We start from the raw sequence: 15,988 nt of genomic DNA, 5'->3' as shown, positions 1-15,988 counted from the left end.
TGGAGTGAGGCTGACCCCCCCAGGTCAGGGCCTCAGCCCACACCCTGCACCCCAGCTGTCCAGGTGGCCCCAAAGCACAGAGCTCATCCAGCCCCGTGAGCCTGGAGACCAAGGCCCAGAGGCTGTAAGCGACCCCCCGAGGCCCCACTCCCGGCACTGGGACGCCCGCCTGAGAAAGTCCCCCTAAACCCCGGTCCCAGAGCAACGTCAGCAGAACGAATCCAGTCCAGAGCACTGCTGATTCAGACTCAGCGGGGAGAGGCGATCGGAAACGGGAAACACTTCGTGAATAAAGCTAATTAAGAAATAGCGGATTTAGGGTTTCACGAGTGGGAGTGTGGCTCTGTGTGTCTGCACCGCGAGACACGTCTCCCCAGGTGGCCGGGCTCCACACCCTTCATCTGCCCCTTCTGGGAGATGCCCGTACGTGCTCGGGGCGGGGTGGGCTGTGCCTGGGGCACCTGGGCACCAAGAGTGTGCAGCCTTGAGCAGGGGTGTGGCTGGGGTGTTCGGAGGGGAGGGGAGGGGAGGGGAGGGTGGGGCGGGAGGCAGGTGGGGCTCTATCCGTGTGGCCAGGGAGACCAGCAGCCCAGGTAGTGAGGGGTGGGGGGTCCCCCCCCACCCAGTCGTACCCTAATCCAGGGCAGGGAGCCCATCCATCCCGCAGCCGGGGGTAGTGCCCTGCCCGCCTGAGGGAGGCCACCGTGGCAGATGGCGTGCCAAGCTCGATGCCAAGGTGGACACTCACGCCTGCCCATGTCCGGACAGGGCTCTGGGATGGGCCCATCCAGGGACACCAAACCCTGCCTCCAGCATCCAGGAAGTCTCCTCCCTGGGCTGTCCCCGCCCTCCCCACCCACCACCGCCCCCTGGCTCAGCCCCGCCCTCACTACTAGGCAATTTGGACACATTCCTTCTCCTCCTTGTGCCTCAGTTTCCTTAACTGGGATATAAGGTTATGGGACAGTCCTAAGCCCACCTGCCCCTCTGAACACTCGGGGCTCATTCCAGGCCAAGCCACCACCCCCAGGTGTCCAGGCTAAAGCCCCCCTACCCTGTTCTCTCTGCACCCCTGGGAGTCCAGTCCAGCCTGCAGAGCCCCCTCCGGCGTGACCCTTCGTGGGTTTCTTCTCCCCACCTTGAGCCTGACAGTAGGGCTGAAACCCCGCCATCTGCCCTATGCCCTCAGTGTCACCTTGTCACCCACACTGCCCCCCGGTAAGGGCCTCCTCGTTTCACAGAAGAGGAACCAAGGCTTGGGGGTGCAGGGGTCAAAACAAATACCGGCAGGGCCAGTGAAGAGCAGCCCGTGTCAGACCAGCCCTGTGACCCCGAAAGCCTGCAACATCGCCCCCCCCATTCTACTTTATTTCTAGGCCCCAAACAGCCCTTGAATTTCATGAGGGCATCTGCCTGATTTTTCAGGCACCCACACCGTCCTGCGTCCACATCTGCCCCCTTCTTGGCTACTCATTCTCCCGACAACAAACTCCTATTCACCCCTCAGTACCCCACTCAGGTAGAATATCCCCCTGAAGCATCTGTGCCTTCCCAAGATGGCCTGAATTGCAGTGCCAGCTCGAACCCGCCTGTTCCTGGCTCGTGCTGGTCACTGTCCCATGGAGAGTGTGGCTGTCCTGAGGACTAAGTCGGAGATTACCTGGGCCCACGGCGCCCCCATGACCCGTGACAGCCATCACTGTCATCAGAGCTCCTGGCCTGCCACTCCACACGAGCACATGAGGGTGGAGGTTGAGGGTCACTTACTCGGCGCTCAGGAAGCATGGGGAACCCCACGTTTACATCTGTCCACTGAGTTTGCTCTGTGCCGAGTGAGTGGCCGTGAAGCCCTACGACCTCCCGGGCAGGGCAGCACCCACAGCGTGGGGCCAAAATAATGCCTCGGCCCCCTGCGGGCGGGGTGCGTCCACAAGCTGTCCGCGCCTCCAGGAAGTTAACCTCTTAACCACACCTTCTTGGGCATCCGGTAAGAGGACAGCAGGACCAAGTGATTTCCTCAGGGCTCTTTGTTCTCCGGATGTGCAGGTGTGAGCTTGGCCGGATCCGACGGTCAGTTCAGCAGCGAGGACCCCCCCATCCCTGCCAGTAATGACCCTTCTAGCTTGGATGAGACTGTAAAGACCCAGTGATGGGGTGTGGCCAGCCTATCATGATGCCGGGCTGTCGGTTTTGGGAAAACTGTAGTGTTATAGACACGCACACAGCATACAAACACACACGCACGTACACGTGTATGCATGTACTCGTGCACACACATACGTACCTGCGTGCATTGCACATACACACACACACGCACGCACCAATATACACCTGTATGTGCACACGCACATATATAATTTCTAGTAACAGTGGCACAGAGGTCACGTTCACTCCGCTGTCCGGCACCCGGCCATCATTTACTCAGAAATACAGAATTCGGGAGCACGTTGGGAAAATCCGCGGGTGTCATCCGTTAGGAAATATTTTTGAGAGTAACTGGAAGCATTATTTGTAACTAGCGCAATTGTGCATCGGTGTTTAGGCGCCGTGTTCCGAGTGGGCCCAGGGTGACCGCGTGTCAGAACGGCACGCTTGTTCCAGGGGGGCAACCGATCATCTGCACCAACGTTTCTGCCCGGAGACGTGGGCGTGTCTTCCAGGCTGAGGCTGCACAGGTCTGGCATCGATTTTCGCCAGATTTTGTTATTATATGTGTCTCACAGCTTTAAAATAGTAGCAAATATGTGCAATTTATTTAAACAACACTAGGGAAATTAACGCCATGCAAGCTCGTCCTCAGCAAATGAAGATAAAGCAGTTCAAAAAAAAAAAAAAAAAAAAAAAGCAGCTTTATGAAAACTCCTTAAAACCCCGAGCCTGAAATACAAAGGACTCGGGTGAGCATTCTGCCTGCTGGTGCCCAAGCCTTGCCGGTGGGGCAGACCTGTGTTCTCCGCACCGTCACTGGGGGAGACAGCGGGGGAGCCACAGATGGCCAGCACCCCCTCCCCCGGCTGTGCTTGTGGCCGGGGCTCCCTGGCATCTCGTGCAAGGCTCCCAAGTCCGGCAGGCTGCCCTCAAGCCGACACGCTTAAGAACAAACACTAACCCTGTCCCTCCTCCCGGGGCAGGTGCCCGGGGACAGGCGAACTATTTAGCTGCGAGCTGAGAAGCCCCCAGACCGGGCTGTGGAACGCATCAGTCACCTGGTGGCTCCTTAACACAGACTGCAGGCAATTCTCCGGGAACGCTGACTCCTGCCGGGCCTCCGCACACATGACTTGAGGTCGGGTAAAGGGGATGTGACTTCCAGGCAACGAGACCCACGAGTGAGGGGTGGCACTCAGCCAGGGGCTCCGGTCTTGAGGTCTGACTCCCAGGTTCAGATCCTGTCCCTGCCCAGTGAGCTGTGTGACCTTCTGAAGTGACTCGGCCTCTCTGAGGCCCCCTCTGTGCCTCCCTAGGAAAGTGGGCTTGAGGACACGTCCTGCTGAGTCGGCGAGGGGAGTTCAGGCAGAGACCGCGAGGGACGCTCACGGCCCACAAGGCGTCAGCTACTCATGTGGGCAGGGAAGGCAGTTGTCTGTGCCCGGGCTGTGAGGGGACCGTGTGTGGCCAGGACCGTTCTGAAAGCGGTTCTGTGGTTCTCTGTGAAGCTCACGGAGGAAAGTAAGGATGCGGCCCCATCGCTGTGTCATCCTGAGAGCCGGAAGATGAGTCACAGCAGCCATTGGTTTGACGTGAACAGAAGTCAAGGCCCCCGGGGACGTGCACACCTCGCGTGGCCCCTCTCCGATGAAGGTGGGGAGTGGTGGACGAAAGGCTTGTGGTTTTAGTTGCCTCAAACGCTCGACTGCAGGAGCTCGGGCCGGGAGTCCGCTGGGGCCTGGGGGGCGTCCCAGAGGGGTCTCTCCTTCCCCCGTGGCTTGTCCATGTGGCATTGCCCGTGGATTCGGGAAGAGTTTACCTTTTCATCAAGTAGGCAGTTTTGTCCACATGTACTTAACTTATTTCTAAGCAGTTCTTTTGCAAAAAAAAAAAGTGGGCAAGGTCCTGGGTCCACAGACGGCAGTGCTCAGACCACCCAGGCCCATCTTGCTGGCAGAGGGTGGGACCCGCCGTGGCTAGAGGCGGGTGGACTGTGGCCAGGTGCCGTGGGCTGTCCTATTCCAGGTCTGTCTTTGCCTTGTGAGCCGTGATGTGCAGCTGTCTCCAAAGCAGAGTCAAACGAGCACCAGCCATGAAAACAGTGCCGGGGCACCCGGAAAAGGAGCAAGGAGGTGGCACACCCAGAGACACCGTGCGTACTCGAAGCTCCGCACAGACGCCGGGCGCGCACGTGAGGGTCCGCAGACACCGCGTGTGTATGTGAAGCTCTGCTGTGGCTCCTTTAATTTAGAAATTAATATAGAAACTTTTTAATATAGAAAGTCATACATGTTGCAATATTCAGAAATATAGAAAGGTAAAAGGAATAAAGTAAACTTGGGGAAAGCTCCCTGGTGAGCAGAGAAAACAAAAGTTTACATTTTGATGTTTCCTTCCGGTCTTTTCTGTGTCCTTACACACACACACACACACACACACACACACACACAAATAGGGACTTGTGCTACGTGTATACTCTGTTGCCATTCTCCACTTACATTATTTGATGGACATTCGTCATGTCCCCGTCTCCAAAGGGTAGCTTTTAATGACTCTGTAATATCCCAAGATACAAACATAGCATTCTGCATTTAACTACAATTTAGGGGCACGTGGGGGCTCAGTCGGTTAAGCGTCCGACTTCGGCTCAGGTCATGATCTCACGGTTCGTGGGTTCGAGCCCCACGTCGGGCTCCGTGCTCACAGCTCGGAGCCTGGAGCCTGCTTCAGATTCTCTCTCCCCCTCTCTCTGCCCCTCCCCCACACGCGCTCTGCCTCTGTCTCTCTCTTTCTGTCTCAAAAATAAGTACACATTAAAAAAATGTTTTTGCCTGTTATTTGCGGCTATCAGATCTCCAGAGGTTTTGTCCGATTATTTTCATTACTTGATGGATACATAATATCCATAATATTATTACAAAAACATCTGCAGTGAACATTTTATATGGAGATGTTTGTTTGCGTGTAGCGTTTTGGGGACAGATCTCCAGCTGTGGAACCACTGGGGGTTTTTTTCCTGATTTTTTTTAATTGATGTACAGCTGACAGCAAGGAGCATTTTTGAGGCTGTTGACGGACTGGCCCAAAGCAGCAGAAGGCTGTGGTTAGCCCCCAGCAGCATCCGGTCAGGGCTCAGCCACCATCCAGTCCCAGTGGCTGCCCCATAGGCAGGGGCTCTGATGGCTTTAGTTGCCATAGCAACCCTCTGAAATCAGTGTTGTTATTGCCAGCCCCGTTTTATAAAAGCAGCTGGAGTTTGGAGGGACAGAGCGACTCGCCCAGAGTCAGTGGACCTTAGGGTGCACATAGACACAAGACACCGGGTCTGCCTAACGCCGGCTCCAACACCCTCAAACATCGCTTGAGCCGACTAACACGGCACAGTGCACAGGACTGAAGATCCATTCATTTAATCTTGTCAGTTTGATAGGTGAAGAGAGTACGTTACTTCAGTTTGCATTCATTTGATTAACGGAAGGTGTGAACATTTTTAATAAGCTTACTGATTTTTTATTTTGCCATGACTTTCTCTTCCTGTCCTTTCCTGTTACCAAAAAGATTTAAATTTTTTATTGATTTGTAGGAACTCTTTATATAGTGAGACTCTCCATCCTTTGACAGATTTGTTGTAAATCATGTTTACCGGCGTTATCAACTGTGTTTAGGGTGTGTTTTCGTAAACAAGAACTTTAAATTAAACTGTGTTTTCCAGGACGCCTGGGTGGCTCAGTCAGGTAAGCGTCCAACTTCACTCAGGTCACGATCTCACGGTTTGTGAATTGGAGCCCCGTGCTGGGCTCTGTGCTGACAGCTCGGAGCCTGGAGCCTGCTTCCGACTCCGGGTCTCCCTCTCTCTCTGCCCTTTCCCTGGTCCAACTCTCTCTCTCTCTCTCTCTCTCTCTCTCTCTCTCTCTCTCTCTCAAAAATGAATACACATTAAATAATATTAAAAACATAAAAATAGGGGTGCCTGGGTGGCGCAGTCGGTTAAGCGTCCGACTTCAGCCAGGTCACGATCTCGCGGTCCGTGGGTTCGAGCCCCGCGTCGGGCTCTGGGCTGATGGCTCGGAGCCTGGAGCCTGTTTCCGATTCTGTGTCTCCCTCTCTCTCTGCCCCTCCCCTGCTCACACTCTGTCTCTCTGTCTCTTAAAAATAAATAAACATTGGGGCGCCTGGGTGGCTCAGTTGGTTAAGCGTCCGACTTCAGCCAGGTCACGATCTCGCGGTCCGTGAGTTCGAGCCCCGCGTCGGACTCTGGGCTGACGGCTCAGAGCCTGGAGCCTGTTTCCGATTCTGTGTCTCCCTCTCTCTCTGCCCCTCGCCCGTTCATGCTCTGTCTCTCTCTGTCCCAAAAATAAATAAACGTTGAAAAAAAAATTTTTTTTTAATAAATAAATAAATAAATAAATAAAAATAAATAAATAAACTGTGTTTTCCCTTGTGATTTCTTTCCCCATTCTTCCGTTGCTTGATCTTTTTCCCCCGAACACTTAGCCACTTTCCCAAGCGTCATCCAGTCTCTCTGTGTTGATCTAGGACAGAACAGATTCTCTGAACAGATGCCTTTTCCTCTGCGCAGAACTTAACCAGACTTCTTTGACTCTTCTCTCCCCCCTCCGACTAATGCTGCAGAAAGGGAAGCCGAGTGCAGGTCTGGACGCCTCTCAGCCTCCGAATGACACGCTGTTGCCGTGGCCCCAGCACCAGAATGCCAACGGGCTGAGGAGACAGAAACGAGACTGGGTCATCCCACCCATCAACGTGCCGGAAAATTCCCGCGGGCCCTTCCCACAGCAGCTGGTGCGGGTAAGTGGAGACCCCTCCTGCTGGCTGGGGAGGGTCTTAGCTCAGTGCGTCCTCTCCTCCGGGATCTTGCAGGTGAGTCTGGCGGGCTTGTCCTGGAGCGGGAGCATGGGATGGTCTGCACTCGGTGTCCAAGAAGGTCAAGATGGTAATGAGACGGCACGAGACAGAGATCAGAAGGGCAGCCTCGTCCTCCAGGGAGGGGGGGTCCGGCCGGACTTGGGTCGGCTCGCCTGTGCTGATGGAAGGGGGCAGGGTGGCGACTTGGGCATGGCCTTTGGCCTCTGACACCCTTCTTTGCTCACACTCTTTTCCAATTACGACTAAGACGCTGGATGGTGGAAAGACGGCGTGTCTGTGCTGGGGATGACGGTGGCGGTGGGAAGTTCCGGAACTTGGGACGGAGACTGTGACCCCAAACTCGGGGCTTTTGCATCCCTAGTCGGGGGTAGGGCTCCTGCAGTGCACGAGCTCCTGGCCCCCTCCCCAAAGGTGCTTTCCCTGGGAGAAGGGAGGAAGTGGTTCTACAGATCTGTGTTTCAAAATCAAGGCCATCAACTAGCACTTCCTCCTTCCCTTTGGAGAAAATTGCAACCCAGTGCGGGCAATACTTTGGTAAAACGACGGTGAGGATCCTGTTTAGCGCCCCATCGTTGGGGAGCGCCTCGCCCCACTGGCCGGGGTGTTGCTACGGGTGGCCTTCCTTCCGGGGGCTGCTGAGCCTGTCCTGTCTCCGCTGCACCCACGCAGGGAGCTGGGCTGTGCGTTTCAAATGCAGACACGGAGCAGAGCAAGGCAGCGGGCCCCGCAGCCGATGCCCCTCCACACACGCCATGGCCGCGGTGCCCCGGCCACAGAACCTTGTTCATCCCCAAGCACCAAGCCCCTAAAACCCTCAGAATTTCCTGCCCCTTGAGAGCGCTGGAGTTGTCTTTTGTCATGTTAATGCTGACTTTGGGAGAGTCCCCTAAGGACTGGGGACTGGTTGCCGGTTGCCAGGGGAACCGACTCCGAGAGGGGAGACCTTACTTTCAGCCCTGCCCCCCAAACGCCTGAGACGGGGAGGGGCTGGAGGTCAAGTCTGTTGCCAGTGGCCAGTGACTTAATCAACCAAGTCTGTAATGCAGCTTCCATAAAAACCCCGAGGGACAAGGTGTGGAGAGCCTCCTGTTGGCGGCCCGGGGAGGGGCAGGGAGCCTGGCATGTCCGCGTCTTACCCATCGGGGGTTCCTGACTTACACTCATTATGACAATCTAGCGAGTAGACTTGCTCTGGGCTAGAGGGGGTCGTGGCAGGCCCTCTGGGTGGGAGCCGCGATGCGGGACTGAGCCCCTCCCTGTGGGACGGACACCTGCTGTTTTCGCAGCCCGCGACAGAATAAACTGTGTCAGTTAAACTTCAGACACCCCGCCGGTGTCACAGGATTGCTTGGTGGGGGAGCCCCCCACCCTCGGGGGTCAGAAGTGTGGCCTGTGTTGCAGGCGCGTGAGGGCGCAGGAGGGACGCGGGACAGTCTTTCCACTCGTGGGGAGAAGCCACCCTCTGACCTCAGTTCCCCCTCCCCCGTGAGACGGGGAGCTCGAGCTTTCCAGAGCCCCTCCTGCCCTTGAGTGTCCTGAGTGTTGGGAGGTCCCTGTGATGCAGGCACAGACTTGAGCGAAACACTCAAGACGTGAACCCCAACCTGGGGGAGGAGTCCCAGGACCCCGTGTTCAAGGTCAGTCTGCCAACCCCCGGCCACCGACAGGATGACTTAGCTCTGTGGCCCCCACGTGCGCGCCCCCTCTCTGCCCTCGGGGACCGTGTCTGACGAGCACTCGTCATCCGACTACCTAGTGTTTTTTGTCAGGGATTCATTTCTAATGTAAATTATGCCAAGAGGAGACTTTATTTGCGGTCACAGTTGGAGAGTTGGCATTGGTGGCTTCGAGGAAGGCTGACCGCGAGACTCGAGACTCGCAGAAGGCAGAGAAAACACAGCTGCTGGTGTCTGGCTGTGTAATTGTCACCCTCAGAGCCTGAAGGCCGCCTGGGACTTGTTTGTAAGGGAGGCGAAGAGCAAACATCAGCCTTCCCAAGAGGCCGTAGTACCAGCAGCTTCCTCTATGAGTGTCATCAGGATGGAAAGCCAAGCGGAAGGGGAGCCGGCTCGCCGTTGTGTGGTTCGGTCTTACTTACGGCCTCGTGCTTTGCACTGCTCAAAGATCAGCTTGGTAGGAAGCAGTTGCTCTGACTCAGGGGTCGCCAGGCTTTTTCTGTAAAGGCCAGATAGTAGCCGTGTTAAGCAGCCAGCCGGGTTCGGGTTCAGATACTCAACTCTTTGCGCTACGAAAGCTGCTGTGGGCAACGCGTAAACTATCCCCGCGTCTGTCTTCCAATGAAACCTTATTTGCAGAAACAGGCACTGGGCCAGATGTAGCCCAGTTTGACAAGCGCACATCCAGCTTACCTCCCAGCGTCTGGGAAGCACCCTGGCCCACCTCCCCGGCACTTGGCGGGAACCTTATAGTGAGTGCGCGACCTTGTGATGGGTACCGAGGGCTCTGGTCTGCTCACGCGCCGCAGGTGCACGCGTGATGTTGTGCGTGCATCCTGGCACTTCTGGAATGTTCTGCTGTCCTGGCTTTCAGAGTTTCTCAGGTTAGTGGTCCTAGTAGGGACACACGAATCTTTCCTCCTCTGCGCCCATCCGTACACAGGCTGTGAAAGGTACCGTAGGCAGAGCCCCTGACCCGCGAGGACTCCCAGGGCCTGTCCCCTCCTGGATGATGGAGAAGACGACACCTCTGTACTTTCTACCCGAGGGACCCGCCGTGGTCTCGGGGCCGGTCAGTCATAGCTGGAGGCAAAATAGCCAAGTCTCCCCCGCCGGCCGAGCCTTCGGCTCCCACACGGCCCGTGGATGCATTGATGGGGGAGGGGGTTGGTCACAAGGACATCTGTGTGCCCTGATGGGGGCCGCAGCATCCCGAGGACCCCCTTGCCACTGACGCGTCTAACCTGGACCTCGAGGAAGGAAACGGGAACGTGGCCTCAGGTGTCCGCCGAGAAAAGCAGGGAACCGGTGGCACCAGCTCAACCTCGCTGTCCCCTGGCCCGCCCCGTGGCTGTGCTTTTGAACAAATTTGTCCTCCGCTCCGCGGACACCCTGGCGTGTCCAGCAGCCCCCATAGGGAGGGCCACCTCCATGCTGGCCACGGCCACTCCAAAACAGGCCACGAGCTGAAGGATAGGGTGTGGGTTAGTGTTAGCTGACTGCTATCAAGGGCATTCCCGGAATTTCAGAACTGAACACAAGACGGGTTGTTTCCTGCTCCTGTGAAGGTGGTTTGGGGGAGGGGGGCTCTGTACCACGGTCACTCGGGGCCCCGGAATGAGGGCTGCAGGACTGGCTAGGCCTGGCCGTGGCAGGCACTCATTTTGCCTGAAGTCCCCTGGCCGAAGCCAGGTGTGTGGCCGTGCCTTATCGCAAGGGACACGGAGAAACGGGGGCCAGCTGTGCAGGGAGGGAAGGGGATGTGCGTCTCTGCCCCCGGAAGGTTCCCCTGTGAGAGCACGTGTGTCCTTTCGTCTGTGACGCCTCCCCTGTGCCAGGGGGACGGGACGAGGGGTGGCCTGACGAGAGGTCAGACCTGACCCTCCAAGCCTGGTCTTCGCCCCACGGCCCCCCTTGCTTTTTCCACAGCACTTAGTACCACGTGACTTCATGATTGCTACTTACGCATCTGAGCACAGGCCTCCCCCGCCTCTAGTGTTGTAAACAGCAGGCACTACGTTCATTGAATGAGTGATGGAAGCAAAGCCCGGTGGGGGGCGCTGTCTGGGCGCCCAGCGGCTCACACACCGTGGAGGCCGGGGCACCAGGGTCCCGGCAGAGATCTCGCCCCTCCTGGTGGGCCTTCAGAGTTTCTTGACTGATGGTGGAGTACTTTCCGTGGAACGGAATCCCAAGCCGAGCTGGGATCTTAATGGGGAGATGCATCCTCAGCAGATGGAAAACAGAATCTCCTTACAGTTTCTGTAAGAGATTTGTCTTTTCCAAGTGCACGCCCGGTGATCATGTCAGAACTCGGGGCAGAAGCACACACACACGTGTGCACCCGTGCCATCCCACGTGATAGCACACGCGTATGACACCCACACTGTCATGTGCTCACTTCCTGCCTCCCTCCTCTCTGGCTCCCTCCCTTCCCCCCATTCAGCTCTTACCTAGCCCGGGCAGGGGTTTGGGGAGGCTTCCTGCCCCCGTCTCTGTCTGCAGGACGTTGATGAGTTTCCTGTCCCTGTTTTGGGGGAAGTTGCTCCAGAAAGAAGCCCGAGTCCCAGCAAATGTGAATACAGCTTGATGGGGCCGGGAAGCCAAGCGAGGAGCACTTTGAGGTTCAGCTGGGATCAGCTGCAGTTGTGTGCTCATTAAGGCATTTCATTCTGATAAAATATGCTAAATGAAAAACTGGGCAGGAGAGAAGCAGGCAGAACGTTCTTCCCCAAAAGCCTCTGTTAATTACAGGCTTTTTCCTTGGAAGGACTAGCATTAGTTCTGCGATGCAGGGAGAATGAATAAGCGACTTGGGTGGAGGAGAACCCTGAAAAGGGAAGGCTGGCCACGATGGGCTGGGCCGCCAGGAGCGGGGAGTGTCTGCGGCACAGTATGGAAGTGCTCCTGCGGGCGTGCCCACCGGAATTAGGCCGCCGTCTAAATTTAAGTGGGGAGGGGAGAGCGGCCACATCACAGAGGCAGCACTCGGAAGCTCCGGGCTGTCCCTGCTTCAGAGCCGAGGGGGGACACTCGCAGGCGGGCTGATCCCCTGAGAAGCCGGAGACCCTGTGTTCTGGGAAGGGGCAGGAGGGGATTTTCCCTGCTCCTGAATCCCGGCTCTGGAAGGGACGGTTTGGGGCCAGCTGAGGTGCCCAGCACCGTGCAGGCACCAGATTCAGAGGGAGAGGACTAGAGCGCTTTCCAGCTCCGAGGGCCTGCGGGCAGGCCGCCTGCTGCCCGTCATTCAGAATTTGGTCCCTTTGCTACCGCGGTTGGGATTCCTTCATGTGTACCTTCGTGGAGGGTTCTGAAAAGCCACTTGCTTTTCTAGCGTGTGTGTTAGGTTTGACTTCTGGCAAGATTCGGAATGAGGATAAAATCCGACTTCTAAGAAGTCTAATAAAAATTCAGAACTTGTTAACTTGAGAGGTTGTCCGGGGCAACTGTAGGAACCCGCTCAAGATGATGAGGAAGAAGGCTGTGCTACCGGGAGACGCGTCCTTCAATTTCAGAAGTCGGTATTTTAACGGACAGCAGCTCGTGCAAACCTGTCCTCGGAGCAAGGCCTGGAAAGGAGATGGTCACATAATCGCTTAGCACAAAGGGTAGCCACGCGGCGAAGGTGAGAGATGAGCGGGAGGCCGTTTCTAGAGCAGGGAGCTCACGAGAGCACGGCTGCAGGGGGCTCAGAAGGACTGCCAGAATCCGCGTCCCACCTGCCAGCCCAAGAGAGCTGAGAAGACCGGACCGGTTCGCATTTTCCAGGATAAGTTTGGCTCCCGTTCTGTGCACAGGTGCCACGTTGCTTCATATCCAACCACAAACATTTGCTGACCTGTGTGGATGCGGATGGGTGGGGTCTCTGCGGAGCTCCGTGAGCGATGTGTCCCGGGCCGGGGTCGGCACTGTGAACGTGTGAGACAGGGACACGGAGAGTCACCCCGTATCCGACCCAGGGTAGACCCTCCGTAGATGTTGATCAGATGCATGAATGCATTTGATGGGACCAGCTGAAGTCTGACTCCGTGTTATCCTGCGAAACGTCCGCTGGGTAACCTTGTGGTACGGTCATCACTGCGTTCGCCTAGGAACCTAGTTTCTGGCTCTTGGAAGGCATCCGTTCATGTGTGAGTGACCAAGCGATCATTATTCACCATCTCACGAAAGTCAGGTGACCCTTCAAAACGTGGCATGTGTGTGTTTCCCCCCTTCTTCTGTTCCCTCAGTCTCCAAGACAGGGTCTCACTCCTTAGCATGTCTCACAGGACCTCATGGTCTGACTCCGCTCCTTGGAACACCCAACTACAGCCACGCTGGGCTACGTGCAGATTGGTCACACCCTTGGTTACCTGGACTCCTGCGTACGAGCCCTTCCCTCAGCCTGGAGGACTTTCTCACTGCACCTGACGCTCCCCAGCCTGGCCCCTCCCTGCCTCCTCTGAGAATACCCCGCTTCCCAGGACCGGCACAGGCCCTCCCACAGGGGGCATGGCAGCCCCATTGCCTGCCACCGTGGCAGAGTTTTTGACACTGTTTTGTCATGATTATTGATCTGTCTTTCCCACTAGACATAAAGGTCCTTGAGGGACAGTCCGCCTGTCAAGCACAACCTTGGGGACAAAATAGGTGTCATTAAGGACTTATCAAATGAGTGAATGACGCAGCTACTGTGCCCATCTCTACTGGTTAGCCTTTCATGGTCATTTTGAAGATTGTGAGGTTTAATATACAATCCTTGAAAGTAATTACTTCGGAAGTTCCGCTTCTGGTAATGGTAGAGTAGCATATGTCAGGCTAACACTTCTGAAATAACAATTATAAACTCGGCAAAAAAAAGTCTGCAACTATTTGAAGCTGCTGGACAGTGGTCAGTAGCCGACAGGAACTGAAAGTTTCAGAGGAAACAGCAATGGGCGAGATCTTGTTTATGTGACTTTCCCTCTGAGATCACTTCTCATCCTGCCATCAACAGGCAGCTAGCTCTCACACAGAAAACCCATCTCGCTGGTCAGAGGGGTCGGAAGATGGGGTTTAGAACTGACAAAGCAGCGGAATGTGAGGGGATCAATCCTGTAAGACGTGTAGCCACAGATGGAGACTCTCACATCTGCTTATAACTTCTGCCTAGCCAGGGAGCTGTGCGTGTGGGAGGGAGACTCCAAAGAACCCAGCAAAAAGCAACAGGAAGAAGATCGAAAGAACTCAGCGGAAGTTTCAACTGCTGTCTCCTGCAAGGGAAACAGATTTAGATTTAGGTCCAGCCGAGTTAACTCCCTGCCTTAACAGAAATGAACACCCTTCAGAGAAAGGTAACAGAACCAGTCTGTACAATGTATCATCGACAATGACCAATACGCAAACAAAAATTACTAGACGTATCCCCAGAAAATAGAAAGAAAAGAGAGAAAGAAGACAAAATGTAACCCATAATTAAGAGGGAAAAACTGCCCACAGAATCTAACTCTGGGATTACTATGTTAAAATTACCAACAAGACTTTTGAAATATCTTGTACAGATACGTTCAAGGACTCAAAGGAAAACACAGTCAGAACGAATGAATACATGTGGAACCACAGCAGAAAAAAATGAAAACTAAAAACAGAACCAAATCGAAGTGGTAAAGCTGAAAAGTACAATATCTCTAATAAAAACTTGCTGGATGGGCTTCCAAGTGGATTGTAGGTGGCAGAAGGGTCACTACATTTAAAGATAGACCAGGGGGTCTTGGGTGGCTCAGCCGGTTGAGCGTCCAACTTCGGCTCAGGTCGTGATCTCGCGGTTTGTGAGTCTAAGGCCCACATGTGGCCTTCTGCTGTCACCACGTGGAGCCTGCTTCACATCCTCTGTTCCTGTCTCACTATGCCCCTCCCCACTCGCAGTCTCTCTCTTTCTCAAAAATAAATAAAACATTTTAGATAATTAAATAAGTAAAGATAGATCAGTAGAAGTCACCTAATCTGAAGAATGGTAGAAAACCGAAACACAAAATTTCAGCTGGATAAGAGAAGCGAACTTACAGATCCAAGAAATCTATTGAACCACAAGTAGGATAAATACAGAGAAAGCCCAATCCTGATCATTAGTCAAACTGATGAAATTCAAAAACTCGAGAGAAATCTTGGAAGCAGAGGAAGAGACACAGTCTGTCAGAGGGCAGGGGCAGCGAAGGTTGGCTTCTCTTTCGGAGGCCACTGGGCAATGGAAGGCCATTTTCAAGTTGCTGAATGAAGGAAACTATCAACCAAGAATTCTGTATCCAGAAAAAAAAAATGTCCTTCAAAATTAAAGGTGGAATAAAGACATTTCTGATAAGCAAACTGAGGGAATTCATTACCAGCAGACCCACAAGAAGTGGTAAAGAATGTTCTTTAGGCTGAAAAGAAAGGACAAGGCTGGAAATTTTTTAGATCTGCAGGAAGGGATGGGGAGAACAGGAAAAGATACACTTGGGGGATAATATTTTACTGAAAAGACAGCTGACTGTTTAAGGCAAAGGTGTGGGGCTGTATTGTGGGGTTTGTAATTCATAAGAGCTAAAGAGGAAGTGGCATCCACGGCTTTGTCACCGGAAGGGAAGGAGCCGTTGACTAAAGACGTGACTCCAGGGGAGTTCTTAATGACCTGGAGTGACGTTCTCCTGGAAACTCTGTGACTCCTCCCGCCGTGAGTCCCGGTGGGAACTGCCGCTTTCCCAGCCCCCCGTGGGGGGGCTCAGGCCCTGCCCCCCGCCCAGCCCGGCTTCCAACACAAACACACCACTCGAGACCCTTCCGCAGCAGCCGTCCAGCCTCCCTGTAATTACACATCGTGTGGAGACCTGAAGGGAATTCACACTGTCCTTGCTAAAGCCCGAGGGACGTGAAGAAAGCAGCCGTTCACCGACTCGGCGGCCTTGGGTTCTGTGATTTAATCAATCGCGCGAGAGAACCGTGCAGATCCTTTGTGTCTACTGTTCCCTCGTCGGAGCAGAAAATGTTCCCTTTCTTGAATTGCTTTAATGGCTATATTTATGCAGCTGAAAGATCTGGAAGAAACGGAAGTAGAATCAAATCACTGCAAACGCTCCGATAATTTATTGGAGAATATTTAATTAGAATATATTAATATTTTAGATTTCCATCATTAACTTAATATTCAGAGATTTGATTTAGTCATTGAATTGCTGTAGCGCCTTGTGCGGGTGGGTGTTTAGGGCAGGCGCTCTGAGCACCTGCCACAAATGGAGAGTCACAGCGGGTCTCCCGCCGAGTAGGACTTTTGCCATGGCCACCAGGCT

General features: G+C 54.6%; 1 protein-coding gene across 2 annotated transcripts in view; it reads left to right on the top strand.

Moving 5' to 3' along the window:
- Window positions 1-15,988, top strand: part of CDH4 (cadherin 4) — a 540,251-nt gene that overhangs the window by 401,605 nt on the left and 122,658 nt on the right. For both annotated transcript variants that reach the window (XM_047069547.1, XM_047069548.1), the window contains one exon: window positions 6,781-6,954. In XM_047069547.1, coding sequence (XP_046925503.1) covers window positions 6,781-6,954 — 174 coding nt within the window. The remainder of the gene's footprint in view (window positions 1-6,780; window positions 6,955-15,988) is intronic.

Source organism: Lynx rufus, unplaced genomic scaffold (assembly GCF_022079265.1).
Source record: "Lynx rufus isolate CCGP_SWC_20201006 ecotype Redwood Valley unplaced genomic scaffold, mLynRuf1.p SCAF_8, whole genome shotgun sequence".
NCBI lineage: Eukaryota > Metazoa > Chordata > Mammalia > Carnivora > Felidae > Lynx > Lynx rufus.
This window is presented reverse-complemented; position numbering and strand designations above follow the sequence as displayed.